This window comes from Haemaphysalis longicornis, unplaced genomic scaffold, assembly GCF_048455015.1.
Source record: "Haemaphysalis longicornis isolate Haplotype H1 unplaced genomic scaffold, Haemaphysalis longicornis Haplotype H1 scaffold_2, whole genome shotgun sequence".
NCBI lineage: Eukaryota > Metazoa > Arthropoda > Arachnida > Ixodida > Ixodidae > Haemaphysalis > Haemaphysalis longicornis.
This window is the reverse complement of record NW_027526295.1, coordinates 245,730,364-245,752,311: the sequence shown is the minus strand read 5'-3', so window position 1 is coordinate 245,752,311 and position 21,948 is coordinate 245,730,364. Positions and strand designations below refer to the sequence as shown.

General features: G+C 46.8%; 1 protein-coding gene across 4 annotated transcripts in view; it reads left to right on the top strand.

Moving 5' to 3' along the window:
• The window catches only part of LOC144170294 (uncharacterized), a 209,232-nt gene that overhangs the window by 54,690 nt on the left and 132,594 nt on the right, over positions 1-21,948 (top strand). For 2 of the 4 annotated variants that reach the window (XM_077699995.1, XM_077699993.1), the window contains exon 1: positions 14,379-14,879. The exons of 1 other annotated variant lie outside the window; for it this stretch is intronic. In XM_077699995.1, coding sequence (XP_077556121.1) covers positions 14,800-14,879 — 80 coding nt within the window. In that variant the 5' untranslated portion in view covers positions 14,379-14,799. Of the gene's footprint in view, positions 1-14,378; positions 14,880-21,948 lie in introns of those variants that run through there. One more of the 4 variants, XM_077699997.1, reaches the window with a different exon arrangement.

Here is a 21,948-nt window from a genome sequence, read left to right as displayed (position 1 = left end):
CCAATTTATCCCCGCAAACTTCTTCATCTCATCTGCCCATCTAACTTTCTGCCGCCCCCTGCAACGCTTGCCTTCTCTAGGGATCCACTCTGTTACCCTTAATGACCAGCGGTTATCTTGCCTTCGCATTACATGCCCTGCCCACGTCTATTTCTTCTTCCTAATTTCTACTAATATGTCTTTAACACCAGTTTGCTCCCTGACCCACTCCGCTCTCTTCCTGTCCCTTAATGTTACACCTATCATTTTCCGCTCCATTGCCCGCGAGTCGTTCTCAATTTAAGTTGAACCCTCTTAGTGAGCCTCCAAGTTTCTGCCCCGTAGGTGAGTACCGGAAGGATGTAGCTGTCATACACTTTCTTCTTCAGCGACAATGGTAGGCTGCTATTCATTATCTGAGAATGTCTGCCATATGCACCCCACCCCATTCTGATCCTTCTAATTATCTCTGCCTCATGGTTGGGATCTGGGGTCACAACTTGGCCTAAGTAGATATATTCGCTTACCACTTCCACTGCCTCGCCACCTATCTCAAACTGCTGTGCTGTCCCGCGGTTATTGATCATTACTTTAGTTTTCTGCATATTAATTTTCAGGCCCACGGTTCTACTCTGTTCGCCCAGTGCGGAAAGCATGCTTTGCAATTCGTCCCCCGAGTTACTTAGCAAGGAAATCGTATATTAATCAAATCTAACCCAATCTAAGCTTATCTATGCTAATCTAATCTAATTTCACCAGAAAAGCATGGCCGAAGTTGCAACAAAACCTCGGAAGGCAATCTTGAACGAAGCCGACGTCAGAAGCACGAAAAGTAGCTAGGGGAAAGAAGGGACTAATTAAAGTAGCCCGTCCGCCGCACACGTCTATTCTTTATAACGCCACACTCACCTTCGCACCGACTCCGCTAGTCATCGTCCAGAATTTCAAATTAGCAAGTTCCCACGATGAAGTTTCCTTGGAGAGATATTAAATGAAATGAACACGTCTACGCGCGGCCAGCAGACCAGCCGTTCACGGCTTTCACTCCGTACAGTTAATTTTCTCATGGCGGAAGCGTTTACAGTGAAACAAAAGAATGGACTAAAGGAGCAGCTCGTGTGTGTATATTTTGCTTGAGTCTCGCCTACTTCAGGCTTTCCTTCTGAAACAGGAACGCGGAGCTAGCGTTCCGCCGGCATGCGTGACTGCCCATTCAGGAAAAGGAAGCCAGCAGGAAAGAGCGGCGAAGCAGCAGCGGCAGCTTGCGCCATCTCGCCTACCTGGCGAGAACTAAAATTGAAATACCGTGGCGCGTCGCCGATTGCCGAAGCAGTGGAAGTTCGGTGGAAACAGCCGATTCTTGCCGTCACCCTTGGCGCGTTGTTTATCATGAAGCGTTTATTTCAGACCACACACCTAAGGTTCACACCAGGGCCGTAGCCAGAAATTTTTTTCGGAGGGGGTTATGGGTTATCGGAAGGGAGGATATTTGGAAAAAATTTTGGAGGGGGTTCTAACCCCCAAACCCCCCCTCTGGCTACGTCCCTGGTTCACACGCATTAGAGTGATGTGAGTAGGTACCACAGGTAGCGCACATGGTATTCTTCGGTATTCATGGAGGAAATAAAAATTTGGTAGCGTATGAAGGAGAGGAATGCTGCGTGTAGGAGGCGCATTTGTACGACTCTGGTGGCCACCGATGGGTGGCGCCATGGTATGAACCGGTGGGCACCGGGACAGAGACAATGCCCAGAGTCCTGAGTCAGAACTACCTAATGACGCAAAGTACTTCGCTCGCTGTGTGCATTGTGAAAATGCTACCAGCACTACTTTTTTTTTTGTTTTAAGCATCGTTGGGATCCTGAGGGTAATATATCGCTTACACAGCACTTTTTTTTTTTTTTTGCAGTATAGTAACGTTGAGTTTGCTTTGACGGAAACCACCACGTCCACAATCACTGGGGAACATTCAAGGCTTCAGAACTAGTGAAGTAATTGGAATGGCTTGACTTTCTACAACATATCATCCCGTTGGTGGCTTGCTAACGTTTGATTTTACTGGCATCAGAAATCGCTGGTAATGCTGCTAGTGACGTCCATGAATGAATGAATAAATTTATTATAGGAAGGATGACACTCTGGCCTCTTGGGGCAAATAGGGGAAGGGGCTCAGGGTCGATAAAGTTCAAGTTCTATTGACGAGGTAAGCCCCCTTCACGAAGGCCCACAGTCCAAGTAGCACGTCGTTGGAGTTATTCCTTGGATACAAGGAAGGTGGAGCGCCGCTGCCCCTCGCTCAAAAAGTAGCCATTTCGTCGTTACAGAAGCTCCGTGTTGAGGATTCCCAGATTGCGTTGCCATTATGGTGGGTAGGGTTCAGGTGCAAGCTATTTTTATCGTTTTCACTTTTAAAATTATAAATAGCTTGCACCTGAACCCTACCCACCATAATGGCAACGCAATTTGGGAATCCTCGAAATTGAGCTTCTGTAACGACGAAATGGCTACTTTTTGTGTGGGCGGCAGTGGCGCTCCACCTTCCTATTCCGTTTAGTGAGGAAAGTGGGAAGGCAGGAATTCCGGTCTTCTTCACTTTGGTCTGTGGCCCACATGCCCGCTACAGGAGCATATGGAGCAGTACCCTTATGAAGCTTCTGGTACAATGAAGAGACGGGTGTTCCCCACATAAACGCAGCCAAAGTATTTCTTCAGTAACTCAGTAACGTTGTCATACTATAAAGCAGTTCCCGGGAAAAAAACGAGAAAGGCCTGCTCCCTATGGCTTATGAGGTAGCGTTAAGCAAGACCACATTTCTGATACTGATTGCACGTCGCGCGGTCGATTTCCGAATCCGCAACAACCTTATTTCGATGCTCCCGAAATCTATTGAAAGTGACGCTTGAGCCGTAACGCAGTTGTGGTCTTTAAATGACTTCAAGATTGCATATTTTTTCGTGATTTCTCCTCCCTCTCTTGCCGCCACACTTTCACTACGTCAGGTCTTACAAGCGAGGATCTTCGTCATCGTGCAAAACTTGACCATTTCTTTTTCAGGTTTAGATCAAACCTTGCCGCGGCGTCCACCCGGTTCCACTTAATCTCCGAGGAAGCGCACAAAATTGTTCCGGGACGCTTGGAGACTGTTACACGCGTGAGCGCACACGCTTCCAGCTCTGCGAACACTCCAGGCAGGCTTCTAGGTGAACTGTGATAAAAAAAAGGAAGGCTTCCCTCCCACGCGTTGCCGAAACGTCCTTTTCGGGACGCACAATTTCTTTGGGCCGAATCTCCAGCGACGAGGAAACGCCTAGATTGTCATCTATTCTTTTCTTTCTTAACACTTTCTTTATCACCTCTACTTGTTCTCACCTTTTGTTGTTCCTTAAGCACTGACGCGAAAAGGAAGGGCCGTTTTCAAGTGTGCCGCGGGCGATGCCATTAGCAGCTGCACCATTAGGCACAACAACAGCTCTGGCGCTTGCGCTAGATACACACGCGGGCCGCGTGCTTGCCACACACGAGTCTGCGAGCAGCAGCCGTATAAGAGCAAACACGGCGTTAGTAAAGTGAATAAAAAGAAGTGAAACAAGCAGGAACCACTTTCTTTGCCTTCTGTCTCGAAAAACGCCTTTCAATTGGGGATAAAGGAAGAGACGGCGCCTGGAAGTACAGCTCTTTACTAAATGGCTCACTTTCCTCCATGAGAATCCGGAAGACCACACAGGCGTCGACTATCTTACGCCCGCTGCCTGCCACGGTGCGACCGGACCACTGGAAAAAGGGAGTGGAGGTATGTAGGAGATACAATTAAACGCGGTGCCTGCGCTCTACACGCATCACTGCGACGAAAGGAAAGACAGTATGCGTTTATGTACACGCAGTATAAGCGTAAGCGCAGGTGTTTGCTAGGACCCTGAAGTTTGTAGATAGACGTAGTTGAGAGAAGTACGAAGTAGGGCAGTGATATTGCTTCTGGGAAATGAGGGTGGCAAACTTGGCACGATTGAAAGCACAAGTAAACTGAAATGAGGGCTTGAACGATCTTCAATGGTACCCATTTGGCGAAATTTTTGTAGAGACGGTAGTTTTTCTTTGGCAACTTAAACGCGAAAATTTTGGCACTGGCGGCAGGGGAGACTTGTAAGAAATGACTAACCCTGGTAAGAAAAGAAGCGAGGAATGTATGGTGAGAGGCACATCACACCCATGGTTAGCTTGAATATGTAAGGAAGAGGTTAATATGATTATTTGTTTTGCAGCTATAAATACCAGCATTTCGATCGATTCCGCAGGCTAGTATTTGCCATCATCTCGCTTCAAAGGATAATCCTTTATCAATCAATCAATCAATCAATCAATCAATCAATCAATCAATCAATCAATCAATCAATCAATCAATCAATCAATCAATCAATCAATCAATCATATTCAGTGCCCAGGAACGACGGTGACGTCTTAGTGCTGGTACACTAACGAAAATAAGAAAAGACGTACAATGACATGACACATACAACACGGATCACTAAAAATACGCAACACTGATACAAGCACACAGAAAGGTAATAACAATGATATGGCACAAAATGGACGGAATAGTTAGACACAAATAATACACTGGGTAAGTGTACACACAAACAAATAAAAGATCGTGAAGTAAGGATAAAAGCGTATACAAAGTTGAAGAATGTACAGAAGTGTGTAAGGAAACGAGCAAATAAAGGTACAGTCATGGACAATTCAAATGCGAACCGCGGAGCGCATGGCCGAAGATACCAGTGCCGTCACCTGGCAGCGGCCGCGGAAAACGCACGGACATACGCAATTGAGGTGACAGGAGCGAGGCTGCGTGTCCCACTGCGATATGTTGCCCTCTCCTCGCTCGCATGCTTGCCTTGTCGCCATGCCGCAAGAGCGCTGCAAGCACTGCAAGTACTACCGCCGCTGCAGCTGAGGGTGTTTGCCGCGTTGAGAGCAATGCGACGCGTAATTGCTTGCGGATGTGGCCAGTGCTTGCGTGGGAAACGCGTGCACGCTCTCGGAAGGCATACTGTTGAGCTCATCATGCTTTCTTGAAGAAAACCGCATAAATGGAGACAAAAATAAATGCATGCCGCCTAACTTCTGATGGCACCGCATTGTATACCACACAAATTCGTATCCAATCACTTTCATTAACTGCAACCATTGTGTGGGCTGGGAAAATCACTGGCAGAATTCTAATATTCACAAAAATTAAGAAGATATGCAGGTCCAACCATTCTATTGGCCAGTTGCCCTTGCACATCAATTTTGGTGGCCCGATTTTTTCGTTTTTTTTTTTGGTAGGCACCTCACTTCTTGTAGAAATCCGCGGAGCGGGCATTAGAGAGTTTTAGCTGACCGTCTTTCACGGTCCGCTCCGCTCCGATAGCAAGCGGGAACGCGATTGCGCATGCGTGGCGCGCTTGTCTGCGAACGGCATTGGCTCCGGTTGCGCTGAGCGTGCCGCGGATACCGGAGCGGACCGTCGAAAACGGTTAGCTAAAACTCTCTATTATTGAGCATGGTGTGGGCGTTACCCAGGTGTCCATCGTTATTTCATCAAGTTACTGCCTTCCACATGCAAAGCTATGTCGGCAATGTGACACCGGCACACACGGCGAGCAGGCGCTCGTGTGAGCCGAGCACACAGTAGCCGCAGATACTAGAGAGTTTTAGCTAACCGTTTTCGACGGCCCGCTCCGGTATCGGCGACACGGTCAGCGCAACCGGAGCCAATGCCGTTCGCGGCCAAGCGGGCCAGGCATGCGCAATGGCGCTTCCGCTTGCTATCGGAGCGGAGCGGACCCTGAAAAACGGTCAGCTAAAACTAGAGACTATCTCGCGCCGCATCGCTAACAATTGTTTTCAGCGCTCTGGCGGCATGGCGACAAGGCAAGCATTCGAGCGACGAGAGGGCAACATATCGCAGCGGGACACGCAGCCTCGCTCCCGTCATCTCAACTGCGCATGTCCGCGCGTTTTCCACGGCCGCTGCCAGGTGACGGCACCGGTATCTTTGGCCATGCGCTCCGCGACTCGCATTTGAATTGACCATGACTGTACGTGGCATAACGAGAATATGTGGACGGAGTAAGGACCTACACCGTTAGCTACAGACAGCACTGCTCAGCGAAACTGTCTCATGGAATCATTGAGCACATCCAATTTCTCACCGTGTAAATGGTACAGGCTTTGGATTCGGTGGACAGGTGAATGACAAGAACGACGACGATGATGATGATTGTTGTTGTTGTTGACGATGATGATGATAACAATAATAACTCTAATAATCGGCTGCACCGTCAATAGACATGCATGGAGTACGCGTTTACGTACCGATGTTGGTATTCGACATCACTGGACTTTTTTTGGTACACCCATAACTCGCGTAATGCCTGGTTGCGTTTAGGGCAAGATGGCCTGAGGCAGAGGAAATCTCGCAATTGCCTCTGAGGCGTGCGCTTGTGTTGTGGCAATCCTATACAGATATGCACAGTAGAAACTCACGTTGAAGCGAGCCTTGTTTAGTCTGCTGTCGAAGCAGAACAAATTTTTAACTTCCAAATGAATTTCTACGGCGAGACTGAATGAAGAATTACTGCTCAGCCTTTATCTATGCAGCGCAGTTTTAGTTTGCTGGAGGAGAAAATTCCATTTTATAAAACATTCGCATTTTCTGACGGCAAATATGCTTGCACGCGGCAAATTTTCCAGGAGAAATTGGTTTGCGACCGATTTTTTTTATTACCAGCGGTCGCTGGGTGCGATTGGGGGCAATACTGGGCCTTAGTCAAAAACGACGAGTCTCACCTGTGTGGCGTACCGCAGGGCCGGCTACGGACCCTGGGTCCTCTTCTCTTTAAGAAATTTCCACGAATTGGCCATCTTGAGCAGTCACTGTTTCTAATTGACTGTTGGGCTCATAACTTGGTCTGCGGTGTTGAACGTGGCTAGTTGAGCACCTGAAGCACGTGAACAAATTGAGAGAGCTATTTAGAAAGAAGGCTTCCGATAAAGACAGGGTATGCACTGAAACTTCCACAAGCGGGAAATAGCACTTCTGGGCTTGATTTTAACGCGCGGCTACCTGTCGCACAGATGGCGTTCTCTCGTACTCCACTTTTTCGCCCCCCCCCCCCCCCCCTACAAATTATTTCCTCAGCAGGGAGAGTTGAACGCGTGTCGTCGCGCTTGACTCCACAATGTGCTTTGTCGCTGTCACAACACGGTGGGCATTTTAGAAGCAGTAGTGTTAAGTGGCTGTGCGAAGTGATTTCCTGACGCACGCGCCAACGTACGTACGAAAAAAAATTCATCGGGGGCTGTCATACAGATATTATCTCAAATATGACGACGCGAAATATTATCTCCCCCTGACGGAGCACTTTGTTTTCCCTTTTTGTTCCGTACAAAATTTTCGTTATCGCTCCGCAAACTCATACCGAGCTGACTGGCTGCAGATTATAAAGCGGGAATAGCGTTGGCAAACCTTTGTTCGAGGCGGCCACAGGCGTGGGTAGTGTAGCATGCTGAAGTAAGATGCGTTCAAGTGATTGCGGAAGCTCGCAAATGGGGATTCTCGCAAAAATGCGTAAGCCGCTGTGTTATACACCGAGTCCCTAAAGTCGGCTTCACTGCTATACACCACTGCATTGCTGGGAAGGAGTTCTTAAGGGGTAATATAAACATGCTTTTATCAAAGTAGGATTGCCCTAGAACCTTGTTTGGAGAGAAAGGAGATAGTTTAAAACCTCGGCAAAATGCATGTATGGTGGTATAGCGTGCCCAGCCACACCCTGATGGACCTGCTTTTCCCAACGGGCCCCAACTCCATCCGGCGGGAAGCCTTCTGACTTGTCTTGGCGTTCCTCGAGGATACCGACCTCATCAAACGGCTGTAGCCCAATGCCTGCCGGCCAGCCTTACGCACTCCTTATCGCTTTCTTTCTCTCCCTCTTTCTCTGTCCGCATTTGTTCTTCTCACCTATCCCCTTTCATTCCCCCTCTCCCCTTCCCCCGGACTGGGTTGTATGCTGGTGAACACCCAAATGAGTTCAAAATATCCCCAGTCCACTTCTTTTCCTCTTTCTATTTCAATAAATCGCTCACCTCACCTTACATGGCGGTATAGCGCGCCATATACAGGGTGTCGAACCGGAACCGGAACCGAACCGAAAACCGGAACCGAACCCGAATTTTCGCCCGGAACCGGAACTGAACCGGAACCGTATTTTTTCCGCCATTTTGGAACTGAACCCGAACCGGAACGAATCGAAGGAACCGTTCCGAACCGGTTCCGGGGCCTCAAAAATGCGATTTCTAGTTTTCCATTTCGGTACCCTACCTTGCGTCTGAAGATATTTTGCCACTCGCTAGACAGAACCATGAAATATTTTGCGTAGTCTGCAGTTCCCAAGGCCCATCATGTTCTCTTCTAATTACCGTAATTACCCGATTCTAACGCGCACTTTTTTCCGGAAAAATAGGTCGAAAAATCGCATGCGCGTTAGAATCGGATACGAAACCGAAACTGCCGAAACAGCGGAAATTTTTTCCCACCCATCGCCATCGCCATATCAAGATGGCGCCACAGCTACTTTTAGCAACGATTTTTCGGACGCAGGAAGCATAGGCGCCTAAGCTTTTCTATCGGCGTTCACACAAATCGTCAAATCGTTCCACTTGCGCGCTTGATAACAGCAATGGCAGAAGCGGCTCTCACGCGTTTAAAACGAGCGGTCGGCTGAAGCGTGCGCCTCTGGAGAAGCTCGCGGGATGGGCGTGCGAGGCGTGGGCCACGATCCCATCGACCATGGTTGAACGTTCGTTCAGAAGTCGCGAACGCGCTTGACGGCACCGAGGACAAGATGTTGTGGTCAGCGGAGAGCGGCGAGGAGTGAGATGAGTGAGATTACTTCGGAAAATAAATCGCCCGTTTCTCTCGCATTCGTTTTTCTTGCTCACAAAGTTCCGTGCTCATTACAATCGAAGGTGCAAGTTTTTTAGCTTTTTTTTTTTTTTTTGCCAGGAAAATCGGGTGCGCGTTAGAATCGGGTGATTACGGTATTGCCCTCAATTTAATGTAAAGTTGTCCGTATATACAATCACTTTGCGTTAGGTACTGCCCATCTCTCCCAATTATCTTTTACATTTAGCATAACTTAAGTTATAACGCATATTGCGAGGCAACATATCATGGAATATTCTTCATGGTTTCTATCTACATGGTGTTTAAAATCGTGTAAAGTTTTCAATGTGTTGTTAATTCGCAGGCATACCTGTCCGCTTGTGAAGGCCTTCAGGGACACCGTCAACAATAAATCCATATCTTCCACTTGTTCTAGTTTGAATGGGCCGTTATATACAAACAGCACTGAGACACCAACACTCGCAGTTCTCAAAATTAACGTCACTTTTTCTTGTATACAGAGCCGTTGTGTCCTTTGGTTACTGCTCTAAGAGAACGTGAGATATAAAAAAATGGGGAATCCTAATTTCCACTTTTAAAGTATATTTGATAGCATTTTCATGTTATCTTGAATCTGCTCAACCTTAAACTTACGAGGCGGATGGATTGAAGTCGATTAGTGTGGGTTAGCGGGTAGACTGGGGTGAATTAGGTGAGTGAATGAGCTAATGTGAATTAGTGGGACTGGTGTGTTGATTAATTTGGAATAAAGGAATTAGCGGGTCAGTTAAGGCAGATTCGACGGTCGGACCAAACATGATATCTTTGGGGTCCTTGGCATTTAGAAATTTTGCAGCGTTCTCCTTCTCGACAAATCAGGAAATTTTGTCACGCACAAAGTAGTCGCAAAGTTATGTGACGATCGCCGGAATGCTATAAAAGTCTTTCTTTATGCCCGTATTGCGCTATTAGGTTTTTGCTATATTAACATTGACATCTCGGACTAAAGTTACTAACTAATTGCTTAATGCATATTTTATATTCATTAAATGGTTTTCGAAACGTGTGTATATATGAGGGGAGACAGTTGGAAAGCAACTAAACTGCAAGAAAAAAAGGGAGGGACGATCTACTGGTTTGATGCAAAGACGCCCGATAGCATTCTTTAATACCTTCTCTTTGTGTAACCGTTCTGCAGCCTCCCACACGTGTAGCATCTCAACCCCCGAACACAGCCCCCTCTAAGCTGAGGAAGCGGAGATAGCACGTGCGCTTAGCCAAAGCGGCGCCAAAACTCTCATAACAGACTCTTAGCAGGCATGGCCCAACTTTGCCAACGGTCGATTGCATGTTACAACACTTGCGATGATAAATTAGAGACCACCAACGCGACCAGTCACGATTGTATGAGCACCAGCTCATACTGGCATCCCCGGCAAACAAGATCACCAACCTCGTGGGTCGAGATTTGACTCGCTTAGCCAGCGCTGATGAAGCCCGGCCCGAGTGCATGCATCCTGCAGTCATAGACCAGGAAGTTACTCAGCACTATGGCCTCTTCCATAGAACGTATTCCTCCCAGCACAAATTGCTACCGATTAACCAGGAAAGATTACTCCGCACCCTGTGGGCATACACCTTCCCACACAACACCAGACTTCACCTCTTTGACGGGACACAACTCTCTCCATTTTGTTGCTTCTGTGGAGAGCCTGGGAACATCATACACATAGTAGGTGGCTGCGACTAGTGTGCCGTAGATCCATCCAATCTCCACGTTTTCATAGAGAATTGGGAGACAGCCATGGCCAGCTCCGGCCTGGAAGATCAGTTGCTCTTGATGGAAACGGCTGTCGATTCAGCCCCCTTGAATGAGGTCGCCTCTCTGAAACTTTGCCTCGATTGAATTAAACTTCATTCTCTCTCTCTCTCTCTCTCTCTCTCTTGTGACTTCACTTGGCTATCATCTTTCCTAGAGCCCAATTGCTGTCACCAGTCGCTGAAGGGCCATTAGCAAGTTCCTATCTCCGGTGCTTCCCTATCCAATGCCGTCCTATACATGCCGTCCAATGAGTCTTTGTATCCATTCTTTCTTTCTAACAGTTCTGTTAGCAGATAAAAGAGGAGCAGAAGGAAATTTCTCTAAATGCCACCTCTCACGCTTGGAAGTCGGCGCCACATACTCGTCACACTACCATAGAAAACATTTTGCAGGTACAGTTAAAGGAGCTCTTCAACACTTTAGATAAACTGGCCGCGGTAGCTCAGTGGCTAAGGCGTTGCTGCTGAGCACACAGACGCGATTTAGATTCCCGGCCGCGGCGGCCACTTTTCTGATGGAAGTGAAAAGCGAAAGCGTTCGTGTGTCCGAAATTTCGGCGCACGTAAAGATTCCCAGGTGGTCAAAATTATTCCAGAGCCCTTCACTATGGTGCGCCTCGCCGTCGGCGTTGCGTGGGCGCGTTAAACCCAACAAACAAACAAACAAACAAACAAACAAACAAACAAACAAACAAACAAACAAACAAACAAACAAACAAACAAACAAACAAACAAACAAACAAACAAACAAATAAATAAATAAATAAATAAATAAATAAATAAATAAATAAATAAATAAATAAATAAATAAATAAATAAATAAATAAATAAATAAATAAACAGTAAATAAATAAATCAACACTTTCCATAAACGCTTTCACTCTTCTTCGCATCTGGAAGCACTGCGAAAACTATAGCTATTGCCAGCACAGAGCAACAGTGCGTGATTTGCTCGTCGCTGCGGACACACCTTCCATTTCTGCTTCGCTTTTGTGGCTTTTTTTTAAGTGGCTATCAAATGCGCTCTATTCTGCAACTTAAGGAAAGCCAGCAAACAGCCGCTACACCACTGTAATGACGTCATTCAGCGGTCGAAGAATGCCAAGACCGGGAAGGAGAGAAAAATATTTTGAGCAAGTTTCTAAGTTATCTGACGAGGAGGTAGCAGTAATTTTTGGCTGAGGCACATTGCGACCCCATAATCTAATGTGTTGGTTGGCTACTTTCTGCAAGCACTCAAGATTTAGAAAAAAGTTGAAAAAAGTGTTGCAGGGTCGCATTAGTTTGGCGAAGACAAAATATTTGGACAAAGAAACCTTCATTATGACTGTTTTTATGCCGACTTTATAAGGAAATGAAAAACGAGCAAAAAAAAATTAACAGAAAAATCACGCCTGCTTTTTTTCTTCGAACCCGTTTGAACCCGTTTGAACCGGTTCGAACCGGTTCGAACCGGAACGGAATGGTGCTCTGGAACTGAACCCGAACCGAACCCGAAAGGCTTGAACCCGAACCCGAACCGAACCCGAAAAAATTCCGGTTCGACACCCTGGCCATATATACCACGGGCCCCTTAAAGTTGGCTTCACCACTATAAAGAAATTCATTGCTTGGAAGACATCTTTAGGGGTAATAAAAGGAGTCCGCTATCAAAGTGTGAAGGCCCTAGTGCCTTTTATTAATAAAATTTCTTTATGAGCCGAAAGTCTCAGACATCGGGCGTTACACACGGACAGAGACGTTTTCTCCTTGAGTCCACATAGAAATGCTTACGCCTTGAACATTTCAAAGCACAGGTGTTAGCAGGGGCCGGACATAAACAAGGCGCTGGAGTTGCTTTCCAGCATCGGCATTATAGGTAATTCTATGTTCACAACGAAGAAGCCAACCTTTTATTAGTATTCCTTCTTTGTAACGTCGCTTCTTGCGCCCGCCCTTATTTATAAGAAGACGACAATACGAAGCCAGGAACGCATGCATTTTCGACTCTTCTTTTGAGCTGAGCGAATTCGTACAAGCTGCGAAGTTTTTCACCTCCCTTTTGTTTTCACCGTGACGAGAGCCGTTCTTCTTTGTGTTTGCCCAGCGCATTCCATGGTGGGCGCGCAAGTCATTACGCGATCGGGGCATGTTTGTCTAGGGCCGCCTGTGGCGAGCCCGTGTCAGTGGCGGATCCTCACAAGGCTGTTGGGACGCAGTTTGGACGCTTGGCAAAGGAAAGCCGCGCCGTAATAGGAACGCCGAACCGGTAATCATCAGGGGGCCGAACCGGAAGCTTCTTCGGCAACGCCGGCCGTCGAGCGCTGTCCAAAAGAAATGACGGTGCGAGAGAGAGTTCCCAAAAGTGCGGGGGGAGGGGCAGCGGCTGGAATTTTGGCCGCGCTACCGCCAGCGCCAGGTGACCTTTCCAAGGTCAGTTTACGTGCACGAGAGCCGTGCGGTGAAGCGTCGAGACAGGAACGCTCGACGGGTTTCCTCTCCCGGCGACTAGATGGCGACACGGCCGCGGGGACCGACGATGCTCTGGTTCACTCTACTCTGGTTGTACGCTTGTACGTGGCCTGTCATCGGTTGAACAATGGCAGTCTCTGGAATGTTTCGTAAACGGCCCGACAAAACTGACGAAACTGAAATGCGTAGAAGAAGAGCGTTTGTCCTTGAAACGTTGTGCAATAGCAGAAAAGCTGCATTCATTACGCAAAGAAAAACGACTGGTAACAAGCGGGCTTGTTAACGAACGCAAGGAACGCATTGGCTCAACGCGAATTCCTCGCCGAACGCGTTTTAGCGCAAAGTACGTGCGACGCAAAAGCAAGCACTCGTAACCATCAACTTTCTCTCTCTCTCTCTCTCTCTCTCTCTCTCTCTCTCTCTCTGGTACTGGTACTGGTAAAGCGAGTACTGGTTAACTTGTCAGTTCCTTCCTCGCCCCGTGTATCGCTTATTTTAAATTTGAATTGGGCTCGAATTTTTGAGGTTTAAACTTTTGAACTCAGCAATTCAACACGATATGCACCTCTTCGATTGTACACATCTCCAGTTTTTTAATCCTTGCTAGCAAAGAAACCGAAAGGCGAGCCTGTATCTAAGAAAATGAGCAGAAACACATAAAGACCGCAGGAATTTTAGGCTTTGCGGCAACCGTAGCAGAAATAAATTAATGTTTCAAAAAACTAAATTCGAATATTCACGTTCTGCTTCAGATAACATAGAGTCGATTGAGGTTACAAACAGGTTTACAGGTTTACGCACCCTGGCACTACCTCGGCACGCCTTCATCATTTTTATTGAAATGGCCGCTCTGGCCGCTGTTTTATTTTTACGATCACCTCCTCAGCAAAGATCTTGCGAGGGTAAAAAATGTACGTTTCGATTGTGGCATGGATGCATTTGTGAGGCCCCTGATCAACGACATGGTCCGTAATACGGATCGTCTGCTGTCAGCCGATCAGGGCTCGCTTGAAGTGGACACCTTGAAACGGACACGAAAATGGACAAAACTTGTAATTAAGCCCCATGTGACCCGTTTGAAGTTGGCGCCGTGAAGATTTCCGCGTAGTTAACGAGCAGGCCGCGCGGCGCGCAGCGGGCGCGTGTGGCGTCACGTGCTTCATCGCGCGCGCTGACGCCGCCGCCGCTGCGGCTGCCTTGGCGACCGCGGTGACTGGGAGAAGCAGCAAAGAGCGAGTACCGAAGGCGACCGTTTGTTTTGAACGCCAGCGCGCCGGCTTTTCCTCAGCTATCCAGCGGTCGCTGCTGGCAGCGTCGTCATAGCGGTGTCGGTCTTCTGTGCGACGGATTTTGAACAACCTGTGGATTGCTGTGAACGAGCCGTGGCCCGACGGCAACGTGCGGCGAGAGAGGTGCACTGGCTTCTGAGGCGGCGGCGGCCAGGTGTTGCTGCTCCCGAAGCGTTCCTCCGTCTTTTGTGATCGGAATTCGTACCGGTGGCTGTGCCGACATCGCAACAGGATATTGAGCACTATGGTCGCCGGCCGATTGCTCGCGGGGAATCCGTTCTGGTCCGCCGGTTTGCTCGACTAAGCCCGAGCTAACCTTGCACAGCGCTATGGCAGCGTCCGAGACTTCCTGCACGACCAAGGCGGCTTCGCTGACTGCCGCCGTCTCCGCGCCGGCGAAGCACGACAGGTGAGCCGAGACGACGTGTCAGAATTTCTGGTCCCGTGAAGAAACTAGAAGCATTTCTAAAAAAAAAAAAAAAAAAAAAAAATCAGCTATTTTCGTGTCTTGCTCGCTAGCACACCTCGAACATGACCTTCGTAGTGCGTAGCCTCGACCTGGCCTTGAGCTTGTCAAACCGTTTGACATCAGGGACAGCATACCTGAGGTCGTGCTACGTCTGAAACGATGCCCCGGTTGACATTGTCACAAATTTTTGAAAGCTATTTCTCATTTTTTCCCCCCTCTGTTGCCTAGGTTCGTTATTGTATAGCGAGGAATCTCGTAAATTAGGTCCGCATGACAAGGTTTAATTTCTTACTGTTCAGTATGCCCGGCGAATCGAACGCAATCACAGAGCTGCGTTGCTAGTCGTGGATTAGAGACTCATTAAATATTTGACACCGTGCGTTCACATGCATAGTGAGACCTTTTTTTGACCATGCTTATGGCGATTGCAACGATACAGCAGCGAAATTCGGTTCATTTATTGTTTTTTTTTTATTATTCCATTTCATTAGTTTCGTCTCGAGAAATGTCAGTAGTAAAAGTGATGCAGCGGCCTGAATATTCTTTTTTTTTTATTTTTTTTGCCCACATGACTGTCATCCACAGTATATGAAAGCGAGTACGAATTTACGTAGCGGTGAAACTCGGTAATTGAAGTAACTGAACTGTACGGGAGGTTTTGCTTTCGTTTAGAACAATTGCAGCGAGTTCGTTAAATCGACGAGGTTTCATTTGCACTGGCTAGCGTCACGTCGCCGCTGTAGAGAGTCCAAATCTGGCGCTCGCTTTGGATCGTGTGTCATGAGCTCTGGAGCGCAGGTGGCATGCTTACTCATTCCGAAATTGTTCGCAAACCGGAAATTTAGGTGCTCGACTTTGGCGTTACTTCGCGGATAGGATACGCCGTTTGGCTTTGAAATCACGTGTGCCCGCTCTGCCAACTTCGGGAACAAAAAACAAAACATTCCAGTTTTGTAGGCGTGGTTGTTTTTCTTTCATGGCACCTGCACGTCGTACATCTACGCTGCCTCGTTATGGAATGCATCTGGCACCGCCTGCGCTGCTCTGGGCGTATCCTCGAAGCTGAACCGAAGCATTCATCCTGCGGATTTTTTTTTTTTTCAGCGAAATTTGACAAGCACCGGCCTTTTTTGTCATAGCGTTTATTTGTGCTATAAATACACGTCGTCGATTCTTACCACGGGTGTATTATGGTGGAGAAGTGCGCTAAATTTGTCTTAATTTCATTATTTTACGGCTGCAGACACGTCACAGACTGCGTTTCTGTTCTCTTCCGTTCAACCCCAGAAAAATCGCACTTCGGGTTTAATGCTCCTGAGATATTGCCTTCAGCTCCTTTACCGTGCGCCGAAATCTCCTGCACCTGAATGCCCTCCCACGCGTCATTTTACTTTAAATTGAGTTCACCACACACGCCACCGCCACGGCGGATCTTTCATGCATTCCACTCCACTCGTAGTGACTATGAAAGTACAAACGCATTTTTCGCATATTTTCAGACTTGCCGCTAAACAAACGAACCCTCGATCTGCTTCAAGGGTGGTTGGTAACCCCACCGTACTCTCACTTCTTGTACTCATTCAAGTGAAGCCTGCCTCGTATTGTGCTTCATAGACCCCGTGCTACATGCATTTCCGAGCGTGAACACGAGCGCAGCTTTCCGGAACGTTGGCAACGTTGCCTTGCGGCAGCTCGTTGCGGAATGTCGGATATCGCGGTTTCGGTTCTCGGGTAAGGCGGCTGGCTTTATGGGATTGAAAAACAGAAACTGCTCGTAAGCCGTGTGTGCCGTATCGCGGTGCACGTTAATGTGACCCCAGGTGGCCTGTTAATCCATAACCCTCCACCACGCAGCATACCCCGTAAGCGTCGTCAGCGCGTAAAACCGCAGTTCTAACTTTTGAGTCACACAAATGCCGATTTTCCTGGAGTCAGCGTTGCCGATTTTCCGCCTTGTTTCTGAGAAATTGAGCGAAATTGCTGTAAAATTGCTTTATCGAAATTGCCGTAAGTCGAAGACCATAGAGAGCATTGCGTGTTCCCCTGTGCGGGTTGTTCTCAGTTGTTCATGAGTGAGCAGCTGAGTGCATTGCGTGGTGTAGTAACCTGAACACTGAAGCACGTGTTTGATGTTTGGTGGTCGTTTGGTGGTGATGATGACTGTGCACTTCGTAACAGGCTGCCACTGCTCAAAGCGCAACAGAGCCAAAGAAACAAACGAACGAACAAAAAAAAAAAGCGGAAATAAAGGTAAAAGGAAGGAAAGTTCTCTCTCTGCGTGGCTTTATAGAGCACCGCCGTTGTAGCATCTTTAATCGCAGAGGCACAGTTTTTGTAGACCGATCGTCACCGCCCACTTAGTGCTAACACAATAGACTCGTTGTGCACGTTTAGAAGCCTCAGGTGAACCGGTTTATTTTGTACTGGGCCGCATATTAGTTAGCTCCATCTTAGTGTTGAGTGGTGTGTACGTTGCTAGCTGTTGGCTTGGAGCTGAGAATGGGCGGCGATCGAAGTAGGGAAGTCACCCAGGAGCGCGTGAGTCCGCCGTGTAAGTTTTAACGGCCGACACTGCCCCTTACCACCTTCCGTAATTGCGGCAACGTTCGCAGGTATACCGTGCGAGCCGGTGTGCGTTATGACCGCCCCGCACTTACCCGCAATTGCCTATTGCTTGATTTTTGTGTGAAAGCGGATCGAAAGAAAAATAAGAACTAACGTTTGTTTTGTTGCCGGCCGTCGCGGCAGTGGCCTATCCTAACGGAGTTGATAGCGTGAGTAGTTGTGGGGCGCAAAAAATAAAAATATATAAAGAATACCATCACATAACGCGACCGCTCAAGCGGTCTTGTCGCGCATGGACGCCTCTGGAAATGCGCCTTGCGTAGCAAACGACTTGCTTCCGGATTTGAGCTAAGTATGGGGTAAGGAGGCTTGCCGTACCATTGCGTAGACTGTAAAGGACGGTCGAAAACGTTTTTTGTTTTGTCGGCTGCCTTTTTTTTTTCTTCAGAATACTGAAGTATGCTTAACTGAGCTATAGTGCAGGTTGTACGTCGGCTATATGATTCTTTTGAGGTGCACTGTCAGCAACCGGTTACACTTGACAGCTGGGGTGACGGGGTTCTTGGAGGATATATATACATATATACAGTGTAACGTCGGTGCGCTGGTAGGTGGAGTGAAGGCGGTAGCGTCGATAATATACGTTGGGATCGCCGTCTGTGCCGTATAATATACCTTATCTTGCCGCTTGGACAAAACGGGACTGTTGAACGATGACGTTTTCCGAGATGCGTTCTTGTTTTGTTTTTTATACGTTGAAATTGCATGGTCTTCTTTCAGGTGTGTCGACAGCTTCAGTCCGGCAATCGCCAAGAAACGTTGTGCTTGAACGGCAAATGTCGGGACGCTTGGTCCGTTCGTGTGTGATGTGTATACATCTTCGTGTTCGAATTCGCTATGCAAGTCAACAATTTGGAGGGGTCAACGGATATCAGGTACTTTTATGAGCGTCAGATAATTTTATAACGTCGTCACGCCCTGAAAGGGGGTTTTGGCTCTTCTAGAGAATGGGTTACTGTGAACCTCTCCCCGTTAACATTGAATCACTCCTTCGCCACCGAATTACATTGCGAGGAGGCGAGTCTGGCAGCTCCCACATTGCTGGGGACCTTACGTTGTCTGTAATTTTTTAGACATATTTCCTTCGACGTTGCAGTAGGTGGGTGGGGTGGGCATTCTGGCAAGAAAAAGGACACACCTTGCGCTGGGAGGGGGAAAAGGAGGAATTATTTTCGATGAAATGGTTGAACAAATAAGCGAAAAACACGGAGTTGTTATAATTTGCAGGCATTTCTAGGGGAAATGATCATTCGGTGGTCTTTGCAACAAATCTACTTCCAGCTGCGGCCTCAACTTGCGTGAAGAGGGGTGTAATGTGGTGTATACAACCCCTTATGATCCCCCCTCTCTCTCTCTCTCTCTCTCTCTCTCATATATATATATATATATATATATATATATATATATATATATATATATATATATATATATATATATATATATATATATATATATATATATATATATATATATATATATATATATATATATGTGAAAGAAGAAAAACTTCGAACAAGGTAAAAGCACGATTGTGGCCTACGTTTCTCTTTGCAAGTTCTCTTTGCTGAAACGTAGGGCACAATCGTGCTTTTACCTTGTTCGAAGTTTTTCTTCTTCTCTTGTGTTCTCTACCATCTTCAAAGTTCTACTACTCCCTATATATATATATATATATATATATATATATATATATATATATATATATATATATATATATATATATATATATAGACAGTGGACCCCCATGCTTCCATTTTTACCTGCTACGGGCGGGTTCTCTGCGTACCATTCATTTATTTTATTTTTATCGAAACTCAACTCAACGTTGTGGTTTTATTCCACATTTCTCTTGACTCCAGAAAGAAGGAAACGCTTCGCGTTAGCTGGTCTGCGAAATCGTTTTGAGCGCTGGTTAACTCTTCACTTTTTGTAAATGCATGTTCCGCAGATATGTACACGTCGGTGGTCTTTTTAACACCGTTTCGCCACAATGGATAGAAAATAGAGGGGAGAGAAAAACGAAGCTGACGTGAATAATAGCCGGCGCCTCTTTGTGCACGTCTGCTTTTCGAATAGAAACGGGTTATAAATGCACAAACAAAAAAAGAATGATGTACAGGACGCCGAACACACAACCACCCCTACGGCTTCTAAATTGATCTGTTGCTCTTTACTACGGCGGGCCTCGTACGCCTCAGGTATACAGGTTGTGTGCGTAGAACCCAATTTCAACTTTTGCTGAATGCGTGCTCAAGGCTTCGGCCGAAATCTATTGAGGCATTTTTTTTGGAATCGAATAAAAGAGGCTAGCACTATTTTTTTTTATTGCGCTGTCCTAGAGAACCAGCAAATATGTACAGTAGACTCTCGATAAACGGAGTTTCAAGGGACCGAAAAAAATAGTTTCATTTAACAGGAGTTCCGCTTACGGAGGCAGATGTGCAAAAGTACAAATTTATGTGCGTACACACTCGTAATGACATTTCATGGAACTCTAAGCACTGCAAGGTGAATGTAGCTGGTAGTTTTTCAGAAAGCAATAAAACTACATTCACAAAGTTGATTTGGCAACAATTAGTCACTGTGCCCTAAAAATGCGTGAAAATGCGTCAAAGAGCCGCTTTCGAAGTAAAGAATGATGTCCTTTCTTTTAATGTAAGCGCATGGTGTGCATGCCTCAGGCCTCGACTTCGCCAGTGCTTACTAGCCACCGAATTTTGAAGACGGCAACGTGATAACGAAGCTCGAATAGCCCCACGATGGCACGAACGAGGCGGCAGGAGCTAAGCCTTGTAACCTCGGTGACTTGAATCGAGACCGAACGACTAGAACAAGAACTGTGATGTGTTCGTCGCGCTAACACGGCTGACTACTAACGAGACGAGGCTTACGAGGCCAACAAAGCCAAAAGAAAACAAACAAACAAACAAACTAAACAGCCGGAGCCTGAAAAAGCAGATACTCTTGGCCATGAGTTCGACAAGAAGTTCCATTTTCGGTTCCGTTTACACGGTGAGGCGAAAATTTTAGCTCCGATTACCGAAAGTTTTTTAAACTTTATCTGAATACAAAACCAACAAACTTACAGGCTACGGTTCCGTTTAAGCGGCAATTCAGTTTTAGCGATTTTCTTTTATCGAGATTCTACTGTATACGTAATAGGAATAAGAAAACAACGTGTAGCTTTGTGCCGTTGCTCTTCAAGGCACGTGGAAATGCACAGATGACACATGAAATGAATGAAATGAAGTGCACGCGTGCTGTAGATCAAAATGACAATGACATTATTTTTCACGTCTGGGCGGTCATATGCTTCAAGCGAATATCCACATATGGACAATGACACATACCGACTCTCTGGAGTTCTTCCTTTTTTCTTTTTTTTTTAAACGTACAACTACAGAAGTCACCGCAGGAAACGTTCTTCTTTCGGAGTCATCGAAATCGCACAGGTGTACGTCCGCAGTTGTCGCTGTAGGTAGCATCATCTTGGGGGGATCGTGTGTGGGAATGATGGGCAGGAGGCATAAACGTTGAGTTCAAGATTAAGAGAAGCTGGGTGGCCTCCTTGCATAGATTAGTCCAGGTTGCCGGTGAATTTTGTTTTGCACATCGACAGGCGTGAATGTGGAGGTCTTATTTTCACCGGCGTGCCAACTTAACAGCGTTCATTGTATGTTGGTGTCTTGTAACGGTTTTCTAGGATACGCAACGTTCAAATTATGCTCAAAAGAATTTCCGGTGGAGCACTGTAGAGTAACCCAGCGTTATTCAATTGAAATCTAATCTGGACGCATTTTAAGGCAACTCAAGTGCTCTTGCCTGGCATCTCTACGACCTGCACAATAAGTACTGAAAATGAAGCCAGTTTCGTTTTTGGTGTGTGTGTGTGTGTCGTTGGGTTTTTTCGATGTCCATTTCCTATTGCTTCGTTTCTAAAAGAATGGGCTAACTTCAGGTTATTTCTCTCCGCAGTTAGGAAATGATACTGGACAATAGATCACATCCATGTCGTCAATCAAGAAAAATCCGCAGAATACACTACACCCGTTTATGTGGCATTTATAGATTATGAAAAGTGTTTGATTCAGTATACACAGCGACAGTGCTGGAAGAATTAAGGACCAGGGAAAAGAGGTGACCTGCATAAGACTTCTAGACGACATATATAAGGGATGTGCGGACGGGATAATCCTTCAGAAGCAAAGCGAGAAATTTCCGATCCGAAAGGGAGTACGAAGGGGAGATACCAGCTCGCCAAAACTGTTCACAACATGTCTGGAGGGGGCATTCAAGAAGTTTGACTGGGACAACGCAGGATTACTGATAAACGGAGAATACTTGAGCCATTTGCGGTTTGCAGATGACACAGTCTTGCTAAGTG